Raw genomic sequence first — 23,159 nt, forward strand, 5'->3', positions numbered from 1 at the left:
ATAGACTCTTATCAATTAAACCAATAGCGATGATGGCAAAGACTATGCCTCTGTTATAATTACCTTGAAATAATTGCCTCATTTACACAAGAAAACATAGAAACTTTTTAAAAGATGAGAGAAATTTGTTTTTGAAATGCAACATGGGAAATGTTGATTAAAAAATAAATGTGGTGCAACAGAGCAGCAACAGCATTGCACTGAGATTTTTTGCAAATGGGAACAAGAGAAATGACAGAGATTAATGGGAAAGTCATGACTGGGAAAGAAAAGATCAGACAACATTAATCAAGGAATAGTGAAGTAGATTGGTATAAAATGTAAGATCATCATAGTGAATAGCGATAGACCAGGATGCTATTCTTAGGCTGAAGTCACATTAATGCAGCAGATATAGATTACAACATTGAGATAGTACATTGGCATGGGACATTGTCATTCACCTCTGCAGACCTATCAATGCTTACTGCTAAGGATAATAAATAAAGAGAATTCTTGTAGTCTAAGGTCTTTTCTACAATGGAAGTGAGTTTGTAAGCAGGACATTTATATCCTGAATGAGTGCTGTCACCTTTGTCAGTCTGTGTTGAATGTTAAGTGATCTTACATTGATATGAAAACAGAATAATTCTATGACAGTAGATGGGGCACCTAGAATTATGTCACCATTAGTGGAAGCTAAACATGAGGAAAATAGAAACATTAGAAAGTATGGGAATGAGAAAAAGGTCATTTGGCCCATTAAGCCCAGTATTTGCAATGCGTCATGTGCAATTCCCACTGTCATGGACTCAACACAACTTATGAGGTAAACAAATAACCACAGGGAAAAGCACAAAGGTAAAACTGCCTGAAATTTCCTCTGGAAGACAATCCAGTGAAATTGTGTGATATTAATCTAATATATTACAGTCTACATTATTCACCTGACTAGTTGTATTTTATGACGTTTCCATGGTGCTGGAAACCTGGAGCCGTAGTGCTGCATGGAATAGTCAGTGTCTCATATCAATAGTTAACCTGATTGTCTCTTTGGAAATCCGATATTTATCCCTCTCTTTTTCAAAGGACTTAATTAACATAATGTTAAAGTTATTTTAGGAAGAAAAAGGCATTAAAGACCTGTGTCATTTCAATCATGATGTACCATACAAGCGATGCAGCTGGGTTTAGTGAAAGCATAACATCTTTGCGATGCAAATCATTGGGCTGAAAGTGTACCATGTAATATGAGAAATGGAGATGCAATTAGTAATCATTTAGAAATACAGGGGTTAATCGAGGACAGCCAGCATGGACTTGGTGAAGGCAAGTGGTGTTTGACAAATGTAATAGTTTTTTGAAGTTTTTTTAAATTTCAAAATATACTTCATTTCATAAAATTTAAGGGTACACACAGTTCAAAGTAAATACACAATTACAATTCAAAACTACAATACAGATGGTACGCACTCTGATCCCGTCATTACAATTCAAAACACAGTACATATTTTCTAATACATTCTGTACATAACAAAATGGGATGGCCTTACATGGTGGCCTTTCCCCATAGAGCCTTTGTGTAGGCCGCACCTTGCTTCAGTGCGTCCCGCAGCACGTACTCCTGGACCTTGGAGTGTGCTAGTCAGCAACACTCGGTCATGGACAGCTCCTTCAGCTGGAAGACCAGCAGGTTTCAGATGGACCAAAGGGCCTCCTTCACCGAGTTGATGGTCTTCCAGCAGCACTTGATATCTGTCTCGGTGTGCGTCCCGGAGAACAGCCCATAGAGCACAGCGTCTTGTGTTACCGAACTGTTGGGAATGAACTGGGATAGATACCAATGCACCTCTCTCCACAACCTCTGTGGGAGGGGGCAGTCCATCAGGAAGTAGACAATGGTTTCGTCCCCGCCGCAGCCTCAAGGGCAGCTTGCGGTGGCGCTGAGATTCCGTGCGTGTAGGAAGGACCGTACTGGGAGGGCCCTTCTCACCACCATCCAAGCTACATCCTGGTGCATATTGGTCAGTTCTGGCGACGAGACGTTCTGCCAAATGACATTGACCGTCTGGTTGGGGAACTGTCCGCTCAGGTCCGCCTTCTCCTTTCCCTGCAGGACCCCCAGAACGTTCCGTGTCAAACACTGTCTGATGGCCTTGCAGTCGGAGGGGTTCCTCCTCAGGAATTTCTCCACCTGGGACAGGTGGTGGGATACGGTCCAGCTGGGTGAGACGTCCTGCCAGACCCAGTCTTCTCGGTGTGTTGGACAGGTAGACTCTCAGCACGTGTTTGCGTACTGGGGCTCTACACACATCCTGAGGCAGCCACACACAAAGGTGGCCATCAGGATCAAGCGGCATTGTGGACTCCCTCCTCTACCCCTTCCCCCACTTTGTCTGGGGGCTTGTACCTGGTGTCCCTACAGATGCGTTCTACCTTGGACCTCCAGACAAAGTGGAAGATGGCTTGGGTGATTGTGACGGAGTAGCAGGGAATGGGCCAGGAAGAACTGGGAGGCCGTGTTGTCTGTGGGCTTCGCGTCATACAGCCCGGCATAAAAGGACTTGCTGATCCTCAATATGTCTGCCTGCAAAGACATCACCAAGCCGTCTTCCTCCTTCAGGCTGCTGATCACAGAAGTCTCTCTGTGCAGCTTCTGGAAGAAGCAGCACAAGCACTTCTCGTCCTGCTCCACGTACTGGAAGATGATCTTTGAGGCCTCGGAGGTGAAGAGCGAGGCTTGCTGGCCCTTTCTCCCCGACATCGACCCCCATCGACTGCAACTGGAGCAGATCCTGCATGCTTTCCTGGAGCTGCGACACTTCCCTCTGTCTCTGTCTCACCTTCTGAACACCTTGGAGGATGAAGAACCTTCTAATGTTGGCCTTGATCGCTTCCCACCAGTGCACCTTGGAGTCAGAGGGTCGTCCAACCTGTGTAAATCCCTCTTTAGTTCTTCGATGTTCTCTGGGGTCAACAGTATTGCATTCAGCTTCCATATCTCCCTGCCCACTCTCTGATCCTCCTGCAATTGACAGTCGGGCGGTAGGAGGCAGTGGTCAGAGAAGAACACCGGCTGGATCTGACCTTGAGTGTTAGGGACACAAATAGGAAGTCTAGCCTGGAATGGATGGACCCGTCTGGCCTGGACCAGGTGTATCTCTGCGGTGCTCCGTCTGCAAAGTTGCTGAAGACGTTGCGAAGCTTTGCATCTTTCACTGCTTATATCAGAAGTTTGGACGTGGTGTTCAGTATTCTGTCGACCCTGCTGGACCATCGATGATGCAGTTGAAGTCTCCGGTGATAACGACCGGCCTGGAAGTCACCAGCAGCATCAGGAGACGCTGGAAGACCTCCAGCCTCTTGTTCCTGAGGGCCAGGGCGTACACATTGATCAGTCAGAATGGGGCATTCTTATACAGGACGTCTACTACAAGCAGGTGGCCCCCCCCCCCCCCCACCCCCACCTTAACCTCGGTGATGGTAAATTGGCCTTCTCGCAGCAGAATCCCCAGGAATGAGGAACAACTGTCATTGCGTCCCGACCAGATCGACTGCCTTGGGTCCACATGCGTGACCACTGCCAGTAGTTGCTGAGATGTGGGATCCCGCACTCATGCAAGAACAGCAGGTCCCCCTTGACCCTGGACAGGTAGTTCAGGGTCACAGCACATCGCTTGGTCAATCTAATATGTTCTCAGTGGAAGTCTCAGGGCTGGGTGTCGGGGTTTGGTTGCTTTCCTCCACTCTCCCATCCTGTTCTTGGTCCTCCTCCTGATCGTTGGCTCTTTCATGGGGGGGTGGGGAGCCACGGCAAGGGGGAGGGGCCTGGCCTCCTTTGGGGCAGCCACGACAGCTGCTTGCTTCTCCTGCATGACCTTGCCTCTCGCTGCCTGTGTCTACGGTTTGGACAGGTCTTGTACAGGTGACCAACCTCTCCACACAGGTTGCAGCACTTGGCCTACTCACAGTCCAGTGTCTGGTGGCCCTCCTCCTAGCAGTTCCTGCAGATCACCGCCTTGCACGCGGCCACCTCGTGCCCGAGTTTGCTACTGCAGTGACACACTCTGGGCTACCCCTGGTACACCACATACCCACAACTCATCCCAATTGCGAAACTTGATGGGAGGTGAGCGATGTTTCCCTCGTCATCCACCCTCAGCATCGCCTTGATGCTCCTCTTGCCTCGAACATGTCCTCGATGTCGATGCTCCAATCCACTCCGTCCACGTACCAGTCCATGTACCAACAACACATCCATGACGGGCACATGCGGGTTGAATTTGTGGACTATCAGCGTCCATTCCTTCTCCTGCAGGAGCGCAAAGGGCGGCTCCGGGGTGAGGAATGACAACGGCACTTCCTTCCCCTTCTCCTTGAAGGCCTGGAGCATCTTTAGGCATCCTGCGACATCCCTGAAGGGCACGTCAAAGTATCCGCTCCTCGGGAAGTCTTGCAGGCTGTAGATGTCCGCAGCCTTGAATCCACCGGCCTCGAGAAGAACCTTCCTCACAAAGACTGTTTCGTTGCCATGGTGAAGTTCCTTCACCCGTCCTTGCGGTTAGCCTGATGGTATTTCACACCCCGTGCCCAGGTGCTAGGGAAGCTCTGGCCACCATATTTGCTGCAAAAAAAATAGTTTTCACTCTACTGGAAAAAGGTGTTAGACTGGTCTCCGGCCAGCATTAGGACCCACCTCTATGTCAGCAAAGCTCCAACTGGTTATAGCTCATTTTACTTGCCCCACCTTCGTGATCATCGGAACGCCCCTGCCAGGTAAGTATCAGTTAGTATTAATTTTTAGAAGAAGTGACTAACTGGAAGTTAACCTGTATGGTTCTATGGTCATACATGTTAATGCATTTGGATGAAATTCCTTTGTCCACTGCTTTAACAAATGTGGGTAATGATTTCATTAAAATAGCGGACAGAGAAATTTCATCCAAATACGTTCATTATTAATATTGCAAAGTGTAATTTCATTCCCATGTCAGCATGTTGATAAACACAGTTGCATAATTACATCAGTAACATTCCAAATCCTTATCTATCAACTGCTTTTGATGGGAGTTTATTCCACTTTATCCATGAGGCAAAAATTCTGGTCTCACTTGAGCACTAGCATCAGCACCCCGTCCTAAAATTAAAAAGCTGTAACTTATATTTTCTATCTATTACCGGTGATTTATTTTTGATCTGTTTTTATTTAAATGAAGACTGTTGATGGCCTCATCAAGGAGCTGACTTGGAACAGTTACTAAACCTGATGGTGCAAAAAAAGGCTCAATTAACACACACGGTCAAAAGGACAAAAATCACTGAAATGCTGCGGGTAAATGACTTTATGCAATAATGTCACTTAAGATTCATGAAAACATCAGACTCCTCTGAGGCTCCTGATAGTATTGTCAGCGTTCATTGTTTAACTAAACTTGTTCAAAATAAAAAGAATCAAAAATGGACAGGAAAGGATTACTAATAATAAAACATCCTTTTTAAAGGCTTAGTATCATATCAGAGTAGGTACAGTGCAGGAGGAGGCCATTCTGCCCATCGTGCTTGTGCCGGCTCTTTGAAAGAGCTATTCACTTAGACTCATTCCCCATTGCCCTCTAAGATTTTTTCCCTTCAAGTATTTATCTAATTCCCTTTTGAAAGTTACTATTAAATCTGCTTCCACCACCTGTTCAGGCATTCCAGATTATTACAATTTGCTGCAAAAAAGATGTTTCCTCATGTCGCCTCTGGCTTTTTTGTCGATCACCTTAAATCTGTGTCCTCTGGCTACTGACCCTTCTGCCACTAGAAACAGTTTCTCCTTATTTACTCTACCAAAACCGTTCATGATCTTGAACACCTCTATCAAATCTCCCCTTAACATTCTGTGTTCTAAGGAGAACAACCCCAGTTTCTCCAGTCTTTTCACATCATTAAAGTCCCTCAACCCTGACACCATTTTAGTAAATCTCTTCTGCACCCTCTCTAAGGCCTTCACATCCTTTCTAAAGTGTGGTGCCCAGAATTGAACACGATACTCCAGCTGCAGCCTTACCAGTGTTTTATAAAGGTTTAGCATAACTTCCCTGCTTTTGTACTCTATTCCTCTATTAATAAAGCCCAGGATCCAAAATGCTTTTTTAACAGCCTTCTCAACTTGTCCTGTCACCTTCAAAGGTTTATGTACATACACCCCCAGGTCTCTCTGTTCCTGCAGTCCTTTTAAAATTGTACCATTTAGTTTATATTGCCTCCCCTCATTCTTCTTACCAAAATGTATTACTTAATACTTGCGTTAAATTCATCTGCCATGTCACCAGTCTGTCTATGTCCTCCTGAAGTCTGTTACTATCCTCCACATTGTTTACTACATAGTCGATCGATGAGTTTTTTGTGGATATTTTCATATTATTTTTCAAGTTTAGAAGTTTCTTTTTAAAATAACATGATTTATTTACAGTTTTAGTGTATTCGTCCCCAGGTGAAGAAATGAAGCAAAATCCCCCAATATATCAGAATGTGGTGCTATTTCCAAAGGAAAAGTGCTTTGTAAGTAGATGTAACATCGTGACAAGGACAGTACTGATGTGGGGTTCACAAATTCCAGTGGATCCCGATCAGTTCCATCATTTTGATGGTTGTCTGTTCACGGCCAAACGCATCCACTCACATTTTTGCTTTAAAACAGTTATGAAATACAACAATTTTATCAAATAGATCACCAATAATCAAAGTACTGCCCACAAGCAACATGTAGCCCTCCTCCTCCTTATCTATGGCCTTGATCAAAGACTATATCAGTCTTAAAAGAAAGTTCCATTAACATTCCGTTGGCTGCAGCTCATCTCGTTGCCTGTACGTGTTTCCATCGGTGATATGCAGCAGAAAATCTTCAACAAACAATCCAATGTCGAAAACTATCAAAACCTTCAAAAAAGCTGACCGAGCCCCAAAAGAGTTCACTGCTAAAAGACAGTCCTAAATATAAACCAGTGACATGTTGCAACAAGTTATGATACTTAACATTCAATAGGACTCAAGCTTGTTGTAACTTAAGCAGTAAGTATACATAACATTCCTCCACTTGCATTTTTTCAAAATAAACATAGGGCTGATTTTGTGATCCTGGCAAAATATGGACTGGAAGCATGGTGGACTGAACCTACTAAATTTTTTTGACGTCAGCAACTGAAAGCTAATTGTAATAAACTCCCTATGCAGAGCTGGATTAAGAATTCTTGGGCCCCTATCCCTATGCATGTTCTAGGAACACAGGAATAAGACTATCCAAATTTGGAAGATTATTAGTATTGGGCTGTAGTATGTGTACTTTATTCCATTTCATGGAGTGCAGTTCTAAATTGGACAAGCTGGGGGATTGGACAGAGAGCACCTTGATGGTAGATTTCCCAGTGGTGACCAACAATTTGCTCCCACACAGATCCCTAGTCATCCTAAAGGAATGCCCAGTATCTGGGGCATGGCAGGAAGAGGAGCAGATGAGCTAGATGATTCTGAAGACAATGGCACATTGGACTGAAGAAGTGCTGGTTTAGGGACAGGAGTTGACGGCAACCACAGTATTAGGCATGGTGCCAGCATTTAAAGGGCCATGAGGCCCCAGTGATGAAAGTCAGCCTGCCACCGCATTTGTGTGTCTCATTTGGGTAGTGTTTTGAAGAGCAGCAATTTAGATTCTAAATGACATGCACCATGAAGCTCTAGAGTCGCACACACATTTTCAATTTTAGAGAAATAAAATAATTGCACTTAATTTCACTTTAGTCCTGAGTTTCTTTGAGAAGGGCCATATTAAAATAGTGGCAGTTGGAAGGGTGGGCATGCACTGAACTTAAGGTAGAGTAGATGAAAATGTAGGGAAGATTGTTTATTGGGCTACTGAATGGTGATAGCTTGTGCATGAGTGATTGTGCAGGGGCTGTATTATAAGGCAGATTATGGGGTTATTTTGCACAAACCCCAGAAAAACAGTGCAAACGCTGTTCAGGCAGTTTTTCTGGAGTTTCCGCAGTTCTCCTGCCAAAATTAAAGCGAGTAGGAGAATCCCTGCGGGAATTCCCCCCCTAAAAACATTAAGGGAATGGAAACCCAATCAGTTCATGTAGGCCATAGGTTGGTGTGTGGTTCCTGAATGGCTGTATGATCTTCTGTACTCTTAGGAACACTGCAGTCTGGCAAAGGCTCTGTGTCCTGTCCAGTTGATGCCTACTTTCTACAGGGAAAGTGATAAATGTGTTGTCTCTATCAGACAAGATCTCTGTCACTTGCTCGATGCAACTTTGGACAGCGATATGACATATTTGACACGTGTCACCGATGGTGGCTTGAAAATTTAATGCAGTGGTGACCTTTACAGGCACGGAAGAACCGTCCCTGCAGTTAAAGCTGTCTGCAGGCCAGCCTCAAGGAGCTCTGTCACTGCCTTCCTTGTGAAGCTGAGGTAGCAAAGACAGGTTTCTTCTGAGATGCCCAGGTATGAGTGAGTCTGTTTATATGATCCTGGAGTAAGGGCAGCCGCGCACCTAATAAAATCAAAAGGCAAAACTGCAACTGCTGGAAATCTAAAATAAAATCCGAAGAGGCTGGAAATACACACCGGCTTAGTCAGCACCAGTAAAGAGCAAAGACGGGATATGCTGTTTTGTGTGTGTATCCATCATCAGAACCCCCGATCAGGAGAGCTGCAGGCTGGGAGCAGAACTGTGCAAAATTTCTCCTCATAAGTATATAAAAGCCTAAAGGGGGCTACAAGTGTTGAAGGCACAACATTTATTTTCTAGGGTAAACATGGGCACACTATCCCAGAAAAAAAAAGACATTTTGACATTTTATTTGGTGAATTTTTCATCATTTCATGGTATAGAGTGGATAAACCAACCTCAATCCCCTTTCCCCCGTACAACCCATTTCCACAATCTATTGGGTAAGGATGTTCTTATAAATAAATAATAAGTAAATAACATTTCAACAAGATATAGACTTTTAAAATATTAAAGTCTGGTAATAAAAATTTAATCAAGCTATAAAATATAGATTTTCTAAAATATATAAAAAAAAGTTTTTAAAAATCACTTACTGAAATCAGAGCAATTCAAAAAAAAAATCTATATACTTTATGTAAGTTCTCTTGCAAATATTTCTGTCAATAATATTGGTCAAGTTGCCAAGTCTAATTAAATGCTGGGAAAAATGTCAAAAATTAGAATTTGCAGGAGTGTTTCTTACTAAAAGGAGCAGCTGGATGGAAAATGTAGCTGGAGGGACATTCCTTCTTCCCACCTCCATCGCTGTCCTCGACGCGCAGGGAGGAGCTTTTACTCAAAGCAGAAAAGTCACCCGGTCTAGATGGGATGCATCCTAGGTTACTGAGGGAAGTAAGGGTGGAAATTGCATATGCTCTGGCCACAATCTTCCATTTGTCCTTAGAAATGGGGATAGTGCTGGAGGACTGGAGGATTGCAAATATCGCACCCCTGTTCAAAAAAGGGGAGAAGGATAAACTCAACAATTACAGGCCAGTCAGCCTAACGTCAGTGGTGGGGAAACTTCTAGAGACAATAATCCGGGACAAAATTAATTGGAACTTGGAAAAGTACGGGCTAATAAATGAAAGTCAGCACTGATTTGTTAAAGGAAAATTGTGTTTGACTGACTTGATTGAGTTCTTTGAAGTAATGGAAGGGGTTAATGAAGGTTATGTGGTTGATGTTGTGTATATGGATTTTCAAAGGCATTTGATAAAGTACCACATAATAGACTTGTTAGCAAAATTAAAGCTTGTGGGATTAAAGGGACAGGGCAGCTGGGCATTATTAATAGAGGCATAGAGTACAAAAGCAAGGAAGTTAAGCTAGACCTTTATAAAACACTGGTTAGGCCTCAGCTGGAGTACTGTGTTCAATTCTGGGTACCACACTTTAGAAAGGATGTGAAGGCCTCAGAGACGATGCAGAAGAGATTTACTAGAATGGTATCAGGCCTGAGGGGTTTCAGTTATGTGGAGAGACTGGAGACGCTGGGGTTGTTCTCCTTAGAACAGAGAAGGTTAAGGGGAGATTTGTTAGAGGTGTTAAAGATCATGAACGGTTTTGATAGAGTAAATAAAGAGAAATTGTTTCCAATGGCAGAAGGGTCAGTAACCAAAGGACACAGATTTAAGGTGATCGGCAAAAGAGCCAGAGCCAACATGAGGAATCATTTTTTTAATGCTGTGAGTTGTGATCTGGAATACACTGCCTGAAAGGGTGGTGGAAGCAGATTTAATAGTTACCTTCAAAAGGGAATTGGATAAATACTTGAAGAGAAAGTATTCACAGGGCCGCAGGGAAATGGGCCTTATTGATTAGCTCTTTCAAAGAGCCGGCACAGGCACGATGGGCTGAATGGCCTCCTGTGCTGTACCTACTATGATTGGTTGGGAAAGAGCTGTCTCTGCTGCTGGGAACTGATCTGGGCAGGTACTGCTTCCATTTCCTCTTAATGAGGAGCAAACCTGTCCTGGCACTGGGAACACTAGAACCCCAGCAGCTGCATATAGCATGCCCCTTCTGCTCCACCTCAAAACTGTGATTCCTGACTTGCAAACATTTCTGAGTCTGGGCCAACTTCACTGCTGCCTTGTCGTCTCTCTCTGCCTTCTAACTGCTAAGCATCATCCTCCATTCCAGTTTGCTGAGACATGTACCAAATCCCAACAAATAATACATGCACTGATACTCCAGAGCCACAACTTACCTATTGACAAAACTTACAAATATATATATATGTAATATGTTTGTGTGTATGAGTCCATGCGTGTTTGTGTGTGTAATATATATATATATATTATGTATTTTTATATAATTTATAACTTTCCTTTAGACCTCAAAAGGTAGCTTTAGCCAACCAACAATGTAATTTCTAAGATGTAGCCTCTGTCTTACCTACAACCACGCTGCAGAGGAAATACGAGCCTGATTCTCGCTTCCATCTGTCCCAAAGAGCGCACTTAAACTGAACATGGTGGGTGACAGGACAGCTCTGCGCAGTGCAGCACCTGGAAATGTCAGTGGGAGGCAGTTTGTCCAAACACTGACTGTCCATGTAAAACATGGATGGTTAGCTTCTATATTGCTGATTGTCCTGGCACCCCTCTGCCCTGGCGCTGGACACGAACAGTGCACCCAAAGTGCGCTGCAGCTGTCCAGATCCAGTTGTGCTGAACTTTTCTTTCCCAGGCCATTAACATGGCCTCGATGAAGGCCTATCCCTTGTTGACAAAAGGGGGAGGGAAGTCTGCGAAGCTAGCAGCTATGTTCCTTGCCGCCAGACTTGGGATCTGGAGTGCAGCAGTACGACGACCCTAAAGCCCAAAAATGGGCAATTAGTAAGAAATTTTCAACTTATCATTTGGCCTCCTCTTGACTTGCTCCTCAGCCTCTCTGGTCTTGCGGGGGGGTGGGGGTTGGCGGGGGGTGCTGCTGGTGCATGTCCAACACCAGTTCGATAGGGTACCCTGGATCTTGGTGCGCCATGGGTGTTACTGCAGGAGAAAGAGGTGTGAACATTCCCTACCACCTCATTAGCATTGATAGGTTGGACCTGTGCCATTTGGAGGTGCAGGCCATGTTGCACCCTTTGGTGTAAACCCTGGTGTAAAGGGGTCAGAGACCTAGTGAACTGAGTGCTGCTCATTTTTTCCTGATTTGTGCATACAGGGAATGGACGTATCCCGGGAACAAAATGTAGGAAAATTGGCCCTAATATTTCAACAACTGATTGGTTGGAAACCACAAAAAGGACAGGCTTCTGTAGCAGTCTCTAGGAATACAAACTTACAGTGCAAACAGTACCTTTTGATAAAAGGATCGAAGGGCTTAATCGTCATTCGATGATGACTTTGCAAAGTTCATTCCTTTTATAAGGGATATTTTAAAATAAACTTCTTTAAATGTATTGGAAAAGTGTGAAGAAACAGAATGGTAGATTAATTAAAAGCAGAACTATCCTGATACATTCTGAAAACAGAGTTGAAAAGTCCTACTTGCCAACAAACCAGGCAAGTCACTTTCCAACTTTGGCAAGCTAAAATGAAAACAAAGCAATGTGCTTGCTTGCAAGTAATATTACTACCTTTATCTCCACTCCACCATCATTTCTTTCTCTACAGAAAATGCTGGAAACACACAGTAGGCCCATGACTATTTGAAAATAGAAAAGACAGGGTTATTTTACAAGAAATAATAAAGGTTGGGAATTTCCTCGGAGCTGCACCGGCTTCGCCACTGTAACTGTGCCCATAAACAGAGTAACCACTGCACTGTTGGTGAAGTTATGGCATTGGAGTGGGAGCAGCTCTGAAAATCCCTGGCCAAGGTGTCTCTACCTGAAATGTGACCCTCTCTTTTCTCTTTGCGGTTACAGATGGAGCTGCTGTTTACTTCCAGCATTTTGTGTTTTTGTTTTAGATTACCAATATTTGCAGAGTTTTTAAAAATTTTTGTTGTACTGTCAAAGATTTGTCGCTAATAGAAACAGAACCAGTGGTCCAGATTGCTGAATAGTGACCCAGGTGGGCTGTGGCATAAAGGTAAAGTATGGGGGTTACCTTTTTGTATTTTTCCTTCGAACTGTAGCAATCATCTGGTTGGAATGTGGCCTTCAGTAAAAAGCTAGGGAGTGCCCCTGAGCTGCAGCAAGGTCTTGTGGGTGAGGTGATACAATTTAGAACTCTTTAAAAATGGTCTTTATGAACCAGAAAATTATTGTGCATTCCATAAATGTTCAATATATCGTTCCAGATCAGATGCAGGGAACATTGATTCTCCGGAATATTAGCACTGCTACAAATGGTTTGTACCAGTGCACCGCTTCAAATGCAATTGGATCCAGTACCTGTGCCCTTGATCTACAGGTTATTGCGCGTAAGTACACTGTCAACACTGGCTTTGGCAGAAAATATCATTTTGTGTTTTTTCTTTTCTCTCCCTATAAGCGCAGAATTTAGTTTTATCTCTCTACGGTTTTCAATATATTCCATGCAATAATAGCAACTGAGATTTTGAACTCTACACCATTTGTAGACATTAGCTGTCCAGGCACTGAAATGATTCAGGCTCAAGATGGATTAAGCAAAGAGTTAAGGGACATCAAAAGAATATTTAAGGTGGCATAATTATCATAAAAATAGCCATCTTGTGAATTTTACAAACAATTATCTTTAACAATAACCTATGCTATTATACAGTAATATTTTGGGGGATTATTTAGTGTGAAAATTAGTACATTATACATCAGATGAATAAGGCCCTTGCCCCATTTGAACAACTTCTTCTGTAAAACCAATCCTACCGTCTGCCCATTACAGCTTCAACATCCATCTCAGCAGCTAGACAGAATCTCAGTTTAATGGTTCATTTGCTCTGACAATACAGCACTCCCTTAGCATTGCATTGGAGTGTTAACTCAGATTATGTGCTCAGGACCTGATGTGGAGTCTGAGTCCATAACCTTATGACTCAAAGGAAAGCATGCTGCCAACTGAGCCAAGCTGACATTTTTGATTTTTTTTTTTCTGGAGGGTGGGTGGGATGGGGGGGTGAGGTTTAAGTAGTTTTACAATGGGTTTCTAGAAATATGAGGTTTATTTGGTTTATTTAATTATGTTTCTTGTAGTCATAAACTGGCTTCCCATTATTTTCAACCCTCCAATTTTCTCTCCTCCTTTGCTGAAGGCACTGATTGATTCGGGGTTACAGTTTCACAGACACTGGCTATCCTCTAGTACCTTGCCTTAGTGGCCATTCTTCATGTGTGAGTCTAGGCAGTGAGTTTTGACATGCTATTTGATCATAAGATGCATTGTAGTTGAGCCCATCTTGTTCTCACCCAGTGATCATACAAATGTACTGAGTGAGCATTAGTGGGAATACTGGATGTTTTTTTTTTATCTCCCTTGCCTTAGGACCAATTGTAGCACACCTGATGCTACCTTGGCTGAGATCAATTAAGTTAGCATAAACTAGGGATTGAATGTGGCTTTTCTGACTCATTTTACACTGGGAACTGTATCTACCATTAATTGCAATTTTTAAAATTGCTAATAAATCTTTTCGATCCAACAAAATATTTTGAAATGTGCTATCTCCTTCATTTAAACCATTTTATCACTACACATTTGAGATAAACTCAGATGAAAACATACAGAACAAGTGGGGAAAATGTTATTAAGCAGGAAGTGAAACTGCTCAAAAAAGTAACTATTAATATTATACATATATGGTGTCATAATTAGCATGTGTTTCTACTAAGATGGATAAAGATCTGGACTATTAGGTGCTGTTAACATTGACGTAAACAGCACACATGGGAACATGTCAAAAATATTTATTAAATTTACCATTTACAGATCCTATGTTATAAGCTTCTGCTATTTGTTATTCATTGTCTGCTTGTCATCTGAGTTGATCTTTAAAAATATTATTAGTGAAGGGACTGCGTGTTGTCATATGACAGAACCAAGTCAGACTGCTGGGATGAAAGTCACCTCTCTCTCATGATTGTTAATGGTCTTAAGTGAAATTAGTTCAGGCAATCACAACCCAGTTCTCTGGGGATGCAGGTCCACAGCACAGACCTCCCAATACTTTGGCGCTAATTGACACTAATGAGGCAATCTCACAGAGATGTTATGAGGCTGGCTAATGTGGGAAATGGAAATGTCATGCTAATATAGTGAGAGTAGGGGGAGGGGATTCCAATAAGGTTTCTGCACCAAACTATATTTGCAATGCTATACGAACAATAATCTCAGACCTTTCTCGGTCCCTCCCAGGCGGCTGTTTTGCAGATTTTAAACATTAAAGTTTCTATAAATGTTGTAAAATATTAAGAAGGTATATTTTTATTGCAATCATGCCATTGTGAAACCACTAGAAGGCACCAAGACTTTCCAGATATATATTTGGCTAGAAAGAAGGAAGAAAAGCCAAATCATGGATAACTATGGTGTGGTATAAAGAAGGAGAAAAGGACTAGGTGAATAGTGCCCTGTTTATACTGTCATTGTGAACTGCTACACTTCCCATTTCAATTTCCAACTTACGGAAGTTAACACGTGTAAATGGGATTTTCGCCACATTTCCGATGAAGTTAAGGCAGAGAAGTGGGAGCAGCTGCAAGGAACTTCTGAACGTTCCACACCCAGAATTTAGTCCTGCAGTAAAATGTGTACAATTGCCAATATCTTGGGAACTTATTTCAGAGTAGTGCTGCAGAACAAGCCACAAACACAAACCTGGAAATGGAAGTCACAGCAAGACAGTGAGAAAATCTTATTTACCATCAAAATACTCTGACAGTTCAGCCCAATACCTTTATTATGAAATGGTTCAATAGAAGTTAAAGATGACATTGCACTGTTGGGCTAGCATGCTATATGTTGTATCAGTGTGCTGCATGCAGGTTCATGTCCCAGTCTCGGTTGGTACATCAGGAAAAGTCCCAAACAGAGGCTTGATACTTCCCCAGAGGGCAGGAATAAGTAGATTTCAGAACAGTTGGTTACAAAGCATCAGAAACCTGGCAGTAGGTCACTTGCCTGTCTTGGCATTTGGGGAGTGATGAACAATGTGAAGAAAATACTTCACATAAATTGGTTGCAGGGAGGAAAAAGAAGCTAAAATTTTCTGTTTTCTTTTGCTTCAACAGCTCAGCTCCAGAATGTTGGAATCATAGTTGGAGCTGTGGTGACGGGCATCCTGGCACTTTTGCTCTGCATCCTTTCTATTGTTGTCATTCTGTTCTACTGGAGGAGCAAAAACAAGTATGAAGAGGAAGAGATTCCCAACGAGATCCGGTTAGTACTTCAGGTTATTATGAAATATAGAATTCACATTTATACAGCACTTTTCGCATCCTTGGGACATCACAAAGCACTTCGCAGCCAATTAATTACTTTTGAGGCACAGTCGCCGCTTTTATTTAGGCAAATGTGGCAGCTAATTGGAGCCCAGCCAGGTGTCAGACACAGCAATGAGATAATGACCAGTTAATCTGTTTTTCTGATGGTGTTGGTTGAGGGGTAAATGTTGGCCACAACACCAGGAGAACTCCCCTGCTCTTTTTTGAACAGTTCCATTGGATTTTTTTTTACAATCAACTGAACAACAGATGGGGACTCGGTTTAATGTCTCATCCGAAAGATGGCACCTCCGACAATGCAGCTCTCCCTCAGTACTTAGTGGGCTTTCGACAGAGGGCAGCAGTTACTAAACCCTTTGAGAACTACAGAAGCATTTATAGAGTGTCAGCCGTGTCTCAGTGGTAACACTCTCACCGCTGAGTCAGATGGTTGTGGGTTCAAGCCCCACTCCAGAGACTTGAGCTCAAAATCTAGGCTAACGTTCCAGTGCAGTACTGCGGGAGTGCTGCATTATTGGAGGTGCTGCCTTTTGGATGATACGTTAAACCAAGGCCTCGTCTGCCCCCTCAGGTGGATGTAAAAGATCCCATGCCACTATTTTGAAGAAGAGCAGGGGAGTTCTGCCTGGTGTCCTGGTCAATATTTATTTATTTAACCAACATCACTAAAACAGATTATCTGGTCATTACCAAATTGCTGTTTGTGGGACCTTAGCAAGTGCAAATTTGCTGCCACGTTTCCTACATTACAACAGTGACTACACTTCAAAAGTACTTCATTGACCATGAAGTACTTAGAGACATCCTGAGGTCGTGAATTGCGCTATCTAAATGCAAGTCTTTTTCTTTCTTTCTTTTGCACCATGTCCAATAATGATGAGAGTTAAAATAACTGGCCATGCCTCCCTGACGATCAATTTGTGAATCCCATAAGACATGAAGGGGGATTCCCTTGTGCTTTCCATTTTCTTCAGCACCTGTTTCAGGCACATCATTAGAGCAGGATATTTTTTAAATAAAGCAGAAAGGTGTTTCCCTTTTTGTATTACATGTGTATTGATCTTAATTTTAATAAAAGTCTCAATTTTATGATCTAGCAAAATTTGTTCTGGGAACAGTTAGTAGCCTGGCCCAAGCTAGCCCACAGTGCAGTGAGGAGAGTGTGCCCAATTTTGTAGGGTCTGATAATTAGCATAAGCTCCCAGCACAATGCTGGTCTTGCACCAGCAGCTAGCCTAATGGAGGATGCACAAAATCTGGCCAGCAGCTCAGATTTAAACCAAAGTGCATACTTAGAGGTAAATGACTGCTTAGGAGAGTAAATATTATTTCAGCCTTTTTAAAGCTTCCAATTGAATTTCAAATATTTGTCAGCCTTTACCAGGGTTTGGGAGGAGCGAGATGTGCCAGGCACAAATGAGGTGAAAGGAAACACAATGTGGAGGCACAAAATGCAGTCTGTGGGCAAATGACAGTGGCCAGCGCACCTGCCCACCTGTTTGATGACTGGCAAAGTAGACATGATGCTGCATGAGGTGAATACGAGGAGGAGTAGCCTGTTCAGCACTTCAGGATATCTTCCCCAGTGAGCAGCAGCACACACTGCTTATCAGGAGGTGGCAGCAGTCTGTACAGTACAGAGTGCATCCACTATCCCCTGTATTTTTGGGGGAACCCTGGCAGCTGGGAATATTCTGTACTCTGCCAAGCTGCTGCCTCCTTTCCACAGGTAGTGATGAATGTGTTACCCCTTGCAAACAAAGGCTTTTGATGCATCTGTGGGCAGCTGATTGACTCATTTGGCATATGTCACATTGATGGCTTGGAAGGATCTGGTGGTGTAAAAGTTTATTGCATATGCAAGGGCAGAGCCACGAAGTGTAAAGTCTGACATCTGAAGTGTTACAGATAAATGCTGGACACAAGACTTTTATTTGTATAATATATATGGATTTAAATTTTTTCTGTTTTTTCCATGCAACAGATTAGTGACCGCAAGAAGTTTTAATGTGAATTTCAATGTAAATACATAATGGCACTCTGTGATTGACATCAGTGCAAGTTTCTCCGAAATTTATTGTTCCCTATTAAGTACTGCAGAAGAAAATTAATGGAAATACACATTTTCATTCTATTTTCATTGTGTAGAGCACTTGATTTATTAGGTTAAATGAATAAATTAAATTTTCATTCTGACGGCTGTAGCAGTTACATTTGTCATCCTTTAAACTAAAATCTCATGCCCTAATTATGATTCCAGAAAAGAAGTACAAAATTTGCATGATAAGGATTGACGGATTGTGGAATAATGGATGATGTGCAAGAGCTCTGTGGGCCCTGAGATTTTTTTCTCTGGCTGTCTGATCAGTTGTAGTCTGTTTATGCTTCGTGTATTTCACCCAACGAGGTTTCTTTTGAAAAGCAAGGATTCACAGACCAGTTAAAATATTTTGCATGAATGTGGTTTGATGGCATAATGTGTTGGAACATCAATGCATGCACGGCGCAGGGAGTGGTGGGAGACAGGTTTGATTCTCTCTGAATTCCCCTACTGAGCCACACTACTATGGATAAGTACTTAGTGGAGGGCAGGCTCAATACCATATCATGCCGTGCTCTCATCCACGGAACTATAGGCGTGTCCCACGGTGTCTTGAAGGTGAAAGTAACTTCATAAATGTCTGACTGTTAGGAAAATAGTGAAGCAGATGATCAGAAGATTGAGCTTTCACTAGTTGTACATGGGTTTGAATCTCGGCCAAACTGATAGGAGTGCTGAAACCACTTTGATGTCAAAGTTGCTAGGCAACAATGCAGAAGATAGTGGGGTCATTTATTTCAAGTTCTGTGTTAAATCTGCAGAATACTGGCATAACAATCAACATATTGTGGAATTAATCTTAAGGCTTTTAGTTTTGATGAAATATTGGTCTATTTTGTAAAACACAATAATGAGTATCGCTCTGATTAGAATTAAATAAAAGCATGAACCTTGTTATTGTTTGTAATATTCATGAATAAGATGCAACATTCTTGCTCTCATGCACGGTCTGATTCCTCTGGAATTGAATAATCCGTGGGATAATACTTTATATATACCATATTAATTTCACAATAATGTCATAAAGAAGGTTAACATTCTTCACTATAGGAGTTTTAATGTAATTCATTTATACCTGTGGTACAAACAAAATATATAGAGAATAACTGACATATTAGGATAAATTTATTGATCCTGTGCCCCCAGTGGGGAGCCACATGCAATGGGAGCATGGGTCGGAATATTGAGGCTACAGTGCTGTAGGCCTAGAGCTGACCTGTTTAGTTTATTACATTTTAGTTCTATGTGACTCATCAGGTTTAGCACTTTCTAACTCATGGAATAATCATCTTTACAATTGTATTATTTCTTGACATAATAGAAAGATGCAACAGAATCAATAGGTGGTTAACAATTATTCTGATAACATTTTTAAAAATTCAATATTCCTTTCATTCAGGGAAGATGACATCCCACCATCATCATCCATTAAAGGCTTCCATCCAGATGGTTCCTCTGAAAATTATACCCTCACATCAAAGAACACATACAATGCCCACTACTGGCAAAACAAGAAGCCCACCTATGAGTCGAATTCATTCAATCGGTATAATGGTCACACGCGGAACTCAATTACCACGTCGTCCAGTCAACCACAGAACCGACCGTTGTATACGAATGGAAGCCACCATACCACACCAAAGGCAATGGTCGTTGCTACAAGTTCATCTCCATCTCCACAAAACATAGCACGGTGCAATGGCTCACTTGGTCGTAAGACACCCCCACAGCACACACTCTCCTATACTGTTAGTCATGCAAACCTTCAGCGAATGGGCGGCATACCAGTTATGGTACCTGCACAGAACAGGGCAGGATCTCTGGTGTAGATAACATTTCATTGATAGACTGAAGACAATACTTGTGACCTAAACCTCAGTTGCAGGCTGATCTTTTCTCATGTAAAAAATACACCATGTCCTTTCTCGACAGGTCCCTGGTCTGTGAGAGACATTATATAAAAGCAAAGCCATTTCATGCCTGAGTTTGACTTACATGTAACTACATTTTGTCTTAAATTAACACATTTTTAGTCTTACTTTGCTTTTCAAAAGTCATAGACTGACATTGACTTACTTGTTAAGGTACATTAAAAAAAATGGAGTACAAGTTGTTCCAAAAGGAACAAAACAGTTGCTTGAAATTGAAGATGAGTAATCCAGGTTTGTGATTTGAGTGTAGCTTCTTAATAATTTGTGAGAGTCCGAAACCATGTCTGAAATAAAGTTACTGCCGTCTTGAGAGACAGGGATACCTGAAGGATTTTTACCAAGAATATCTCAAAGTGTGAATACATCACTTCATTTAACCTTCAGATGCTTGTAACTGCACCTGGGAAAAGAAGAAATATTTGAATGAAGGGCAATAATCAAATTTAAAGGATTGGTTCTGGAAAATTAATAACTGACTTCCAGAAACTCAATTTTAGATGCATTAAAGGAGCCAGCAATAGGTGCAAAAATAGTTTTATCAACTGGACGTAATTTTGGAACAATATAGTTTTCTTTGAAGGGAACGGTTTGAGGTTATGTCCTCCAATCTGGATGTCTTAGATACCACAATACATTGCTTTTGCTGAAGCACTCATTTTAGAATGATTCTACAAAAAAAAAGCAGCGCAATATACAGGCAACAAGACCAATTTTGACTGAGAAAACTAGACTGCTGAGTTGATTTGAGGAAGAAAATATTAGAAAATGGAATGGAAATACCGAATTATATTTTCAACCGCAAAAACGGGTTCATAAATACTTGGACTGAACATGCAAATATCTTAATTGTTCCGTGGAACAATAAACTGGTATTTTACAATGGTTTTGTTTGAACAACAACATTTAAAATGGTGTTATTGTATTGAAGGAAAGATTTATAATGGCTGAAGTTGATGCTTCAGCATTTTGTTGTTAAAAGCTTTGGATAAACATATTTTCTGAAGAAATATTTCTTTGAATTCCCTATTACTATTAAGAAATTAGGTTACACTTACATTGCAACATTTGTTTACATTTTTTAATGGTATCTCTGACCCTATTACTACTATTGTACATTATTTGGGTCAGCTAGGACCCTCTAGCTGGGAGATTACAGATTCCAGGTTCTTTCACTGCCTTGACACCACAGGGCTATGATCAGCCAGCAGAAGGTCCTCACGTTTTTCATGGGAAAAGAAATTGAGGGCTAACATTAGATACCAGTTTGACTTCTCCTGTAGGTTACTGTAGAGGTTTTATGCTAAACTGGGCACTCTGACAGACTTCAACTAAATAATTAACCCTCTCAATTGTCAGTGGTGGTAAATCATTTGACTATTGTATCACAAAAAAACCTGATTCAATTTATTAAAGGGTAATATGAACTTCTTCCATCTGTTATGTAAATACTGACCGTTGCTGATGACAACAGTGCCAAAACACCTTCCCCAGAAGTTACTAAACACACTGACTATATATACGTCAAAAGACCTGGGTTTTTCATCCATCTGTAATACTGCTAGTCAATGCACTGTAAGCATCCCAGGGAGAATAGTTTTAAAAAATCTCCACTGTCACTGGGATAAGACTGCTGGCCAGTGAATGTGAATTAACAGGTAGAAATGAAGGAAAACTGTTGTCAAAGACATCACTGATTTTCATCCATTTGTACATGAATTTCAGTTATTGGATTAATAATTATAAAAATCGGAGTCAGCAATTTTTTGTCTTTTTGATTCTTGTGCACTTCTATAACTCTGTTAAATATACAAATAAACACACAGTACTGTAAAATCTTGTTCCTTTTTTTATGTTGGTATTTTGAATTTTTCACTTTGTAAAAATTACAACGCTTGATGTAATGGGGTTAAATATTGTGAATTTATCAGATTTTTAACCAATTCTACAAAATTCCTTCAACATGTTGGCATTTTTATCAATCTGTTTTAAAGACAAATAATGTAAGAACCAGTAATTTTGGTTTGATACTGAAGGGTGTGGAGGAATAGAAGTCATTTGGAAAAGGACACTTACCCTACAGACAGATGCTAGAAAATAATTGCTTGGCCTATTTTTGATCAGCCAACAACATTTCTAAATCATTTATCTACTCACATTTATTGGCCAACAGTCAAATGCTACCAGCAACGTTGCGCCGATGAACGTGTAACGTAAAGGTTAAAGTTATAACGCTGTCTCAGTCGGAACTATCTCAGGTCTTACAGTCTAAAAATGCTTATAGATTATCTATTTCGGCCTGGGGGCAACTTTTCCCGATCTCCTTTCAAGTCAGAAATTAATTCTGGGTATGTATTGCAGAGCTACTTTAAAGGTGCCTCATGTCCCAAGTACTGTGGAAACCACAATGCACTAGAAAGGATAGACCTGAGGACAATCCTAAATTCATCCTCGGAACTCATCGTAATTCAGGCAAGTGCGGGCGACAATCAGGTGGTCCGAAGCATCTTGATTGTTGGGACTTAGCCAATTTCAACCGGCACCAAGGCACACAAGTAAGTTTGCGGGGGGGGGGGGGGGGGGGTTGGGGTGGTGAGGAGATGGGTGAAGGCGGGGTGGCAGGGGCCCGCAGTTGTTTTGTGCAGCCAGGAGGAGCACTGCTGCTCCTTCTGACTCCACAAGAAGGCCATTTCAGGATGTTTAGGAGCATTTTTTTTGGAGCGTTTTTTTTTTAAGGACTGGCTACGCAGCTCAAGACCAGGAAATACTGCAATTTGGGCATCTGGGTCAGAAGTGGGCATGTCTAGTTGGGAAATGGGCGCAGGACCAATTTAACAGTGAACAGCTGTGCAGATCAGGCACTAAATTAGTTACCGTTGTGCCTATTTCATGCCTGAAAAACAGGCGGAACGATGTTCAATTTAGATCCCAGTGTTCGCTGCTATACATTTGAATGGTGGTTGACTTGGACAATTGAAAGATATGAACCAGGACAGCAGCTGGGAATAACAAAAGCATGTAGAAAATTTAGAAGCCCACAAATTCCATTCTTTTTCAGGATGCAAATCAGGAAATTGGAGCAGAACCTGTTTGTCAGGTTCCATCTCTTTCTGACCCTGATGAGGACCTCTGACTGAGGCTTCTTCCACCATTGGATCAAAAAAGGATAGAACAGGGTACTTTCTAAATGGTAAAAAGTTAAAAACTGGATGTCCAAAGGGACTTCGGGTTCA

General features: G+C 41.8%; 1 protein-coding gene across 1 annotated transcript in view; it reads left to right on the plus strand.

The window, feature by feature from the left end:
• Positions 1-21,762, plus strand: part of igsf11 (immunoglobulin superfamily member 11) — a 169,505-nt gene extending 147,743 nt beyond the window's left edge. The window contains exons 5-7 of the mRNA XM_067992312.1: positions 12,777-12,899; positions 15,685-15,832; positions 19,398-21,762. Coding sequence (XP_067848413.1) covers positions 12,777-12,899; positions 15,685-15,832; positions 19,398-19,827 — 701 coding nt within the window. The 3' untranslated portion in view covers positions 19,828-21,762. The remainder of the gene's footprint in view (positions 1-12,776; positions 12,900-15,684; positions 15,833-19,397) is intronic.
• The last annotated feature ends 1,397 nt before the right edge of the window (positions 21,763-23,159 follow it).

The sequence above is a fragment of the Heptranchias perlo genome, chromosome 11 (genome assembly GCF_035084215.1).
Source record: "Heptranchias perlo isolate sHepPer1 chromosome 11, sHepPer1.hap1, whole genome shotgun sequence".
Taxonomy (NCBI): Eukaryota; Metazoa; Chordata; class Chondrichthyes; order Hexanchiformes; family Hexanchidae; genus Heptranchias; species Heptranchias perlo.